This window comes from Fulmarus glacialis, unplaced genomic scaffold (genome assembly GCF_000690835.1).
Source record: "Fulmarus glacialis isolate BGI_N327 unplaced genomic scaffold, ASM69083v1 scaffold23212, whole genome shotgun sequence".
NCBI classification, from domain to species: domain Eukaryota; kingdom Metazoa; phylum Chordata; class Aves; order Procellariiformes; family Procellariidae; genus Fulmarus; species Fulmarus glacialis.
In genome coordinates this window covers 7,512-17,768 of record NW_009197500.1, presented here as the reverse complement: position 1 = coordinate 17,768, position 10,257 = coordinate 7,512, and the positions used below count along the sequence as shown (strand labels likewise).

General features: G+C 40.3%; 1 protein-coding gene across 1 annotated transcript; it reads right to left on the bottom strand.

Moving 5' to 3' along the window:
* Nucleotides 1-344: 344 nt before the first annotated feature.
* On the bottom strand, nt 345-9,421 carry LOC104072957 (tyrosinase-like; the record flags this gene model as incomplete). Its single annotated transcript, XM_009572577.1, has 2 exons — nt 345-828; nt 9,240-9,421. Coding segments are annotated over 2 exons (406 nt in total), but the record flags the coding sequence as incomplete, so codon positions are not given.
* Between the last annotated feature and the right edge of the window lie 836 nt (nt 9,422-10,257).

Here is a 10,257-nt window from a genome sequence, read left to right as displayed (position 1 = left end):
TGAGAGCCAACTTTCTGCTGCTGATGGCATTCAATGAAGGACAAACAGGACATTATGGGAACTAGAGGGAAAATATTTCTATCCTAGAAGAAAAATATGTCTGTGGGTCGTTCACTCTGCTCGGAGACACCACATATTTTGCTTACTAAATTAAAGGGCTCTTTCTGCTCTTACATTCAAACACAGAGTGAATGTAGCACTGAAGGTGCAGTCAGGCACCTCTACCTAAATCCATGCACAAATTACATGGATTGGGCTGCTGGATTAGAGCCTACAGCTGTAAAAGAGCAAATAAAAGAGCAGAGAATTATACATTAAAGCCACCAACACATGAGCCGGTCTGGTTTTATAGGAGCATTATTTAATCAAGCATAGGAAATACATGGTGTTCTTTAGGTGGCGTGGTAACTTATGTTGGATCTGGGAGATTTTTGTAGGAGTTCATCTGATAAGATACTACAACACTGGAAGTTACAAGAGGCTTGAGGAGCAAGACTCTCCAGCCTGCTTATGCAGCACACCTCAACAAGGTATTTGTAAACATGAATCGAACACTGCATGCTTGATTAGCACCTTAGTAACATCACTGAGTTACTGGAGGCCTCTAGAAATTGGACTGATAAGATATATTGTTGTAATCTTCACTTTCTGTGAGCAAGGGTTGTATCTCTGAAGAAGTTCCTCTTCTTTTCTTCCGGCAGGCCAGAATGAGCCCAGTGAGCACAGCAGTAACGATGCCTCCAACCACAGCTGCTCCAACCAACCAAGCCCAGATCTCACGGGCTTGCTCAAGGTAGGGTATTAAAAACTCCTGGAAAGAATCAATTGCTGGGGGAAAAAAAAAAACAACAGAAAAAGAGAGGTGCTTTTACATGATGTAATGTACTGTCTGTTTATAGAAGTTGTATAACAGATAGTACTGGAAGGCTGAGTGAAAAAAGAGATTACATTGGTAGAAATTGTCTGAAGGTCACAAAGAGTTTTGAACAAATCTCTTCAATCCTTACAGTCTGTTTCTCAGTCTTCATATTAAAGGCAGGAATAGAGTTCACTGTCCCCAGTGCTCTTTATGGTTTTGTCAAAACTGTAAGACTATGCTCAGGGATTTCCAGAACCAGATGTGGTGTCGTTGTGTATAATAGTCATTGGAGGATTTTTTTTTTTCCTTCCATCAGCTTTTCTAGCTGCTCTTTGAATTTTTATCACAACTTCTTGCAGCAAGGAGATCCCTGCCTTAACTACATACTGAGTGGGAAAAAAAAAGCTTCCTTTCACTAATTTTGAACGTGCCCCCTGCTCGTTTCATTTGATAGTTCTTGTGTGGGGAGAGGCAGTAGACAATTCTCTGGCCACTCTCTGCACAAGAAATCCTCTTTTTTTGGTGAATCCAGGGCAACTTCCCACCGGTTAGATAATCAGCTGCCTTCTTGCTTTGTGGTATGAATGTGTGTGTGTGTGTCTCTCTGTTTTTCTCAATGGCTTAATGAGTTATGAAAGCCCTGCTGTACAGGACTCTCACTTCACGGTAGAGGTTGGAAAGTGACCTGTTCGTAGTGCACCCAACAACCTGTTGCCTTGAATTTGAGAAATGGGAATACCTGTCCCTTTGGGCCAAGGAGGATTTGGAATCCATATCTCCCAATTACTAGCTGTAATTGCTATTATTAGCTGTAATTACTAGCTATTAGAGAAAGAAAAGGGGACCCCTATGGAGGGACGCCCTATTGTGGTTTATTTTTAAATAGTGTTCATGCATCTGGACTGATTTAGATGTGCTCAACCATATTTAGTGTGTTATACCCCCACAAAGGCTATAAACGTCTTCCTCCATCTTGCATTTTCACTGGTGCCCAGAAAAGTAATCCCATGTATCTTCTTGGATCATGGTGCTTCTGAGTGGATGCTGTTATGTGCACTGTGCTCTGAAAAGATGCTTTTGGTTTGCAGCACCTTTAAGGTTAAGCTATCCTTAGCACTTGATGTCTGAGTCACTTTCTGAGGTATAATGCCATTTTAGGCTGAGTTTAGGCAGAATGTAGTTTTTTTGTCCCTACAACTCAGTTTCACTTTGGGGAATGTTTGGTTGCTATCTCTCTGATCCTTGTTTTCCAGTTAATCCAACTTTGTATTCTGAGATTGTATTTGCAAGAATCTGCATGTTCAGCCTTCTGCTTCTGACCTCATTAGACATATAAATGCTATATAACACTAAGAATTACAAAAAAATTAGGTTCTTGATGTTTCAGAGTGAACTCCACAAACCTTTGGGTATGAGGTACATTATCTCTTTAATCCTTCATTTCTCATCTGTCAAATGAGGACGGTACCATTCACTGAATCCTTTGTATTGTGAATATAAATTAATATTTCTGCAGGACTCAGCTGCTATAGTGATCAGCACCAAAGAAAAGTGTTAGAGGAAACATCTTCATGATAGCATTTTAAAAGTGTGCAATAAATCATACATTAGGCTACATGCTGCTTAACTGAGAAAACGAAAATCAAAAGTAAAAAGGATTAGACATCCGGTTCTTAATGAATGTTGTCTATGCTGTGGAGTGAATGAGGTGGGGGTCTGGGGAAAAAATAGTGTGCAATTAAAGATAACGCATACGTGTAGAGGTGGAGGGTGAATTATGGCTATATAGACAACTTTAATGCTGGCATTTCTTAACTTTGTGTGCTTGACTTTGTAACTCCAATGTTTTTTAACTCAACTCTTTTATGTTTATATTGCAAACGTCTAAATTAGAAACAATCTGGCTATTTAAACTGCAGTATGCATATGATAAAAGAAAATTGATACATAACAGGAACTTGATACTGTTTTAATGTTATGGAAAAAGAGAATTATCACAAAGTTCTCTTCCTTGCAGAATTTAGCTGGGATATGAAGGTTTTCTAAGTGATGTCTTAAAATCCTACTTCGTCCTTGAACCATCTCTCTCCTCCATCAATATTAGTTGGAGGTCTGAGCTATCTTCTTCTTGGTAAAACATAACATGACTTCGAGATGATGAGATGTCACATTTCACGGCAGGCCCTTTCAGAAGGGATTAATCTATTTTATTATATCCTGATAATCAGTCAAACATGCCTTTCTCTTTCTTTCAGCCTCAGTCTGTACAGTTTCTGTAATTAGCTCAAAGCCAAAAGCCACCTCCTGGCATCTACTGCCTGTTTCTTTTTGCCACACAAAAGGTGTTTGGCATCACTATCGTAAAGTTGCCATGGCAACTCTTGGGTGTCAGAGGATGGAGCACCCCAGGACACCCTATAATCTGTTAATCTGTGACTCTAACACAACAGTAAACCTATGACTGGACTGGCTGCCCAGCCAAAATCATGCAAACAGGGATTTCAAGTATTCCATTACCATAATTCTTTAATCTCTAACTGTGAAAGGCCCAAGAGTGCAGCAATTGTGTTTGCTGATGACTACCTTGGAAAAGTGTCAAGGGAGTGGTGGGGGGGACAACAACAAATAGCTGCTTTGTGGGAGGCATTAGCCAACGCCAATTCCATTCCTTTTATATCAGTATTTGGAGTCAAATGGTAATCCTCACCTGAAGCTGCCATGAACATCGATTAAAACTGCCCTTTCAGTATGTTCACGACAAAGCAAGAGGAAGGCAGGTCGGGCTGGTGCTTGATATCTACCCTCCTATTAGTGACTAAGACCAACAATATCTCCTCATCTTGCTCTTTCTGTTAGGAAAATAGTAGTGATTAACCTCAGCCATGGTCTTAGCATTTAACTCTTGACATACTCTTTCTTCTCAAAGAGAGTGTTAGCTCTAGGTAACAGCAACAAATAATTTCTTACTCTTAATATATCAGATCGTTCTTTTTTAATGTAGTTTAAAAATACCAGGCAGTCCATTTTGGGGGGGTTGCTGGATGTCATTGAGAGGGTAGGAAACCACAACAGTGTAATTTTAAGGTGAAGAAATGTGTGTCTCCTATATTTAGAGTAATAATGTGGACTTTCCATGATGATTGAAGAAGAAACGTGCTATGGTCAATCTATTACTGGGCATCCTGAGATTTTCCTTTTGTGGTAATGTCAAACTACATTATTGATCTAATGGATCCCAAGGATGAAAAAAACCTTAATATTTAATTTTTTTTTAAAAAAAATTTATATATTTTGGATATTCCTTCTATGTAAACTAGAGGATGACAAAGTCTTTCCAGGGTTAATTCCACAATTTAGAAATAAAAACTCTGGCCAGTCAAGAAATAAACAAAACAACTTTTCCATGATTTATCTATTGCCATGTGCCCCACTGATATGTTGGCAGTCTTGCTATTCCATTTCACGTGCTTTTTACCCCTAACATGGGTAGTTAATGGGCACCAGATTTTAAAGCAAACCTTGAGGCAGCACAAACATATCTTATTAGGTCAAGTTTGCAACTTTTTTCTTATCCTGGTGAGCAAGTTCTTTCTATTTGGTTTCTGCCATTTCTTGTGTGTGTGTGATTTACTGATTGTGTCCCTCTGGGTGGTCAAAGGAAATACCAGTGAGACTTCCACAATCAAAAACTAGGAAGATGGGCTGGGAGGGATTCAAGTTATTGAGTCCCTCAGTCTGTCTTAAGGCAGGATCACTTGTCTCTGCAGTGATGGAAAGTTCACAGCTCCCACTAACTTAATCAGGGTCTCCTTGCAGCTTGGAAAGTCTTTTGAAACACTGTCTTCTGACAACAATGAGAGAAAATCTGGAGAAGTCTGTCAGCCATAGTCCACTGTCTTTGGACTGCAAGAGATGCCGCGCAGTGGGTGGCAGGGGGTTGTTTATGGTAGAGCTACAGTATCTAATGGTGTAAACTCCAGCTGCTCCCTTTCAGTTCTGCCTTCAGCCCAAGGTGGGTAAATCAGGAAACTACGACCCACCCTCCATCATGTGACTGTCTCTAGAAACAGTGAGAATCAGACCATTTCTGCATGGCTAACAGCTTTATAATTCATTTTTCAGTGCTGAAGTTGATTAGAGTTCTCTCTGCCTGTTACTTCTGCGAAGTAACATTGCTGTGGAGTCCTGCCCACTCTCTGGCAATGATGGCACATCTGCAGAGTGGATTACTGGCAAAAATTCATTACTTTGGAGTACTGAGAGGAGATAAATAAAATATTTCTGTGTGTATTTATAGAGCAATACTGTTTACTTTTTGTTTGACAACCTCAGTTAACACTTGCACTTCATAAGCGCTCTTTCACGGTTTACTTATATAAATTTCTCAGAAAAGAGGTGAGATCTGGCTATAGGATACCTGATATCACCACACTAAATGCTACTAGGATGTTAATAACTTCCTACCCCTAAATGGTTCCCATGAAAAAGAAAAACAACGAACAGTTGTTAAAATCCGTATTTCCATTAAGCATCGTTATATAACCATCAAAATATCTGCCCATACTCTTTTTTCTGCAGGATATATTTTTTCATCCTGTTTTCTTTGGTTCTTTCCTTCTGTTTTAATTAACCTTAATCTCCCACCTCCTTATCTCTGCCTGAAGAAAACCAGGGGCCAAAACGCTCTCTTCTCATCTTTTATTTAATTCAGAAATGTAAACCACTTCCCAAGTCAGCATTTCTCAACTACTGTCACCTTTAATTGCTTTCTATTGTCCCAGCATCACTATTTTATCATAGGCTCTTATATGCATAACATCGCCCTTTCACACTGCGGCCAACAGTGTGTGCTCCTGAGTCGGGACGCTCAGTGGAGTCCCTCCATGGTGGTACCATATTTGCCAGCTGCCACATTTTCTACTCGCTTGGATGTGATTTTGCAAGCAAATTGCTAGAATTGCAACCAAGAGCCAGAAATAGAAGTGAGCTGCAGTCAGACTCTGGATCTGAGATCTCCTCCTGCAACACATCCCTGAGCAACCTGGCCTTCTACGTTGTAATCACAACGCTCTTATCCCTTGCTTTGCCCTCAGTGTCAAAGATCCTTAGTTAAGATGTCCAAAAATTGCAACTGATGGTTAGATTCCTGGGTTTATAATTGGGCAGCTGCCTGCTTTTCCAAAACAGATATAAATCACCCGGCTATACATGTAGTGGTCATCAAATTGTTCCCACTGAGAGAGGAAGATTTTCTGCGGAAAAGTCAATGCTGTGTCTACGGATTTGTCTGTTCCTATTTCTGGAAGAAAAAAAATAAAATAGAAAAGACTTAGTCCAGACCCTGAAATGTAAGTGCTTGGAATAGCTCTTGCCATAGAAAATTGTTTTGACAGCTATTGCTAGATGGTGCCGTTAGTCTTCCAAATCTTTTTTATTGATGCTAACAAATGCTCGTTTTCAGTAAGCCATGCGGGTTGTGGTAGTTTTACAGTTCACGGTTCTCATGTCAAGGAAAGCTGGGTGTCTGCTCTGGTTTCTGCTCAGATCAGCTCCCCAGTAAGTAGACTCTGACATGTGTCTTTGATTCCTGAGGGATGGATTTCCACGCACACTGTTTGTGACCACTTCTGCTTCAGGGCTGTCGTATGTATAAAAATAAATGAAGCTGCAATTAAAATAACCACATACTGTCACACACTGATTTGCTTTTCAGTGGAAAGCAGGGCTCCAGGCATCAGCTTTTCCTCAGGGGAACAGCAACAGTATAATTTTGCATTAAAATGCCATTTTGTCACTGGATTCTTTCCAAGTTTTATTTCTTGTAACTAGCCTCATCATGCTCTGTGTAGTCCTGCTTCATCTCTTACCAAGTTGCTAGTGCTGTAACTCAGAACTGCTGCTCTTGCTGCTTCCCTCCAAAAGCAAACAGGCCAGGTCTTGAGGGCAGGACGGAGCCAGGTCTTGTGCGCTCATTCCTCACTCTGCCCGGTCCTCTTCCTCCGCCTTTCCTCTTCCCCCTCGTTTGGAAGATCTGCAAAAATGCTGCCTCTTCTCAACCACCCAGATCTTCACTGCCATGGTTTTTTTTTTCCCTTTGTAACTTTTTCCTATTTTTCTAGTAACTCCTGGCTGCGAGTCACAGACTTTCTGTTCTCTCTTCAGGACATGGGAGCTTTCAGGGAGGGTCAGCAGGCTTTCCTGCTTCAGCTCCTCTTCCAAGAAGTTCCTGTTCACTCCTATGTTCCTCGGAACAGGAACCCAGCATTCCTATCTGGAGAAAAGTCTGGGTTTAAACAGTGGGGTACTGAGAAAATCCATATCTGCATTTTGAGATTCCAGCCCATTTTCCATTTGTAAGTTCCATTTCCATTTCCATTTCCAGTCCTTTCCTTCAGATAAGAAATAGCTTAAGCTCTCTTCTTCTTGGTGAGATTAACAAGGGGTTGAGCGACATCCGAGGATTATCTGGGCTTTCTAAGCAAGGTTGAATTTCACTCTTTGTGTTGATCTTTCAAAATAATTAAGGAACTACTTTCCTTACCTCTGTGTTAAAAACATGGGCAGAATTTAATAAGAATTTCATTTTCTGAGGATCCTGTGCTCCCCCGGGAAAAGGGAAGAGACCAGGAAGTAACAGAAGTGAATTGTTAAATGATAAATAGTTTACCATTTGCTTCCTTTTGCAGTACCAATTCACGACTCAGTGTTTCTGAAAGTCATGGTATTTGGCACTTTTTTTTAGTGGTACAATTTTAGGAATAATGTGGTTTCAGGAAACTAGGGGCTTTCATTAAAAATATGTATAAATATTTCTGATATTAATCAGGAATTAAATTATGGCAACATGAATAAAAAAATTATATTTGAATCATTTATTAGATTATTTTCTGTCTGAATACTTGGGGTTGACCAAATTGTTTATAGCATTTTAGGAGAAATATTGACTTCTGTCCCTGGGTTGCAGTACTAAAACAGCCTTAACAATTATACAGAAGAGTTGCAGATTCCTTTCGTTACACATAAAATAGTCAAAAACATGTTTTCTGAATAACTTTAAATCACAAGCTAGGTTTTACTTGAGAAGTGAATGAACAAGATAAATGCATGATTGGACAGTTTATGTATGCAGAAACCATACACCCCCATTAGTAAGCAAACTCTGTCAGAAAAGCAGGGATGCCCTGAGAACTAATATTGTTTTGATAAAGACAAAAAGCAAGCTATAAGAATGTTAGCATCACTAAAACATCCCTGGTGCTTTTGCTATATAGTAATTGGACTTTCAGCTCTTAATTGCCTTTTAATTGAAGAGACATGTTCACAGAAAGTTTTCTGCCTCAAACAGGGACAGCAAACATGGCCAGTAACCTACCTGTTCAGTGGCGAATGCTTTGCAAGAATAACTGCGTCCCACATGCCGCATAGCCTTTGGCAGTGGTGAACATAACAGATCTGATCATTCCAATGGCCCAGTTTTATAAAGGATTGGGCCAAAATATCTGAGCAATCCTTAGTTCCAGGCAACTTTATATCTTTAACAGATTTTAACCCTTCCCGTAGACAATAAGGAGGCCTGTACTACTCAAGTGAAACTATGAAGTCCACTACTCTGAACACAAGACCTGGTTCCCCTGCAGCTACAGCTCCAAGGGTCTCTGTCCTCCTTGTGCCGAGATGCCCAACTCAAAACTATCTTTGAACAGCAATGCAAGTGAAAACCATCATTAAAGAGTGCAAAATTAATTTGATTAAATGAAATTAGCATTATGAATTATTAGGTTGTGTTCATATAAATAACCATAGGGCAATCACAAAGTCAATGGATCACTGTTTTAAGTGCTTCACAGAACTTGTGTTGGCCTTTGGTGCCACGGTGAATTTTACTCCGGGTATTTAAGGGATCAGATTACATTTGTAAACTAGAAAGAGAGCTTTGCATCTGCCCTTCTTTGAACCATGTCCAGAAATCTGAAAATCCCAGTGGTTCCCATTTGTGTTGCACTGTAACAGCTGAGCTGGGCAAATGGCAGACTCAAAATCCAGCGATCTTTCTCCACAGTTCTGATCATGAGCTGACCATTTGGGTCAGGTTCTGCTCTTAATAGGCTAGGATAGATAGGACTGATGTCACTGAGTGATTTTTGGTTGGAACTTTTCTAGTGGTATCATGTTGACTCTGCATCAGACCAGAAACGTGAAAACAAGCAGGTACAAAAATCTGGAATAGAAGGATTTTTTAATATCTTCTCATTTTACAGACATAGTCCAGGTTATAGGCAACAAATTTGACATTTACCCAAAATAGTAACGTTACCTGTTTCTTGCAAATATTCAGGTTATAGGCAACAAATTTGACATTTACTCAAAACAGTAACATTACCTGGTTCTTGCAGATACTCATAGTCATACCCCAGCTCTCTTGAGGGTTTAAAAAATTCTCCATTTCTGTAAAGGGGGATAAAGGGGACCATGTAATTTTCTCGATTGTGCCCAATGGGTGCGTTGGCTGCTGGGTAAACTTCTAGCATGGGCCTGTGTCTTCTTAACCATCGTTCAAAAATGCTGTAGAAGAAAAAACGTGTCAATTAATGGTGGAGATTGGCAGAAGTTTTCTTCCTGAAGATTAAAAAAAAGTGTTGATGCTTTTTTTTGTGAACCCTGGGGAGAGAGTGGCATGCAATGACATGTGTTCATGTACATGTAATGCTTTCCAAATCATTTGGGGTTAGCTGCTTCAGTGCTGAGTTCCTATGCAAGCCTACAAAAAGCAAAGGCCTGCAGTGCTGCAGAGAGGCTGAATATGCTTTTAAATTCCATAAATGCAATTCACTGTCTCACTGTGACCTGACTGCAATTTCAGTTCAGGAATTCACATAGGATAGAGAGAAGGATAGAGAGAAAAGGATTAAAGACCTCAGTCCTTTCTCCTCACCCTCAGAAACATTTATGGCTAGTTGTGAATGCTTTTGTTGCCAGCTGCTCAGTCCTGCTCCCCTTCCTCTATTTTCTTACCAAGGTTTTTCATGTCTGCGTTAAAGTATAGCTACATCATAGCTGGTTTGACATCACCAAGGAGGTGGAAACATCTGAGGAAGAAGGGATAGTCTATATGAGTGCAAAAACTCGATAAAGTAGGTCAGCTATCAGGAAAGAGTCTTTCTCCAGCCAACTTCACTTACCTTGGTGTCTGCAGAGTTGGTTTACATATTCTCACTCCTCTCTCCCAGCTGCTGTAGTGCAGCTTTTTTTATCCTTTCTTAAATACATTATCCCAGAGGCGCTACCACTGTCGCTGATGGGCTCAGCCTTGGCCAGCGGCGGGTCCGTCTTGGAGCCAGCTGGTGTTGGCTCTATTGGACATAGGGGCAAATTCTGGCATCTTCTCACAGAAGCCACTC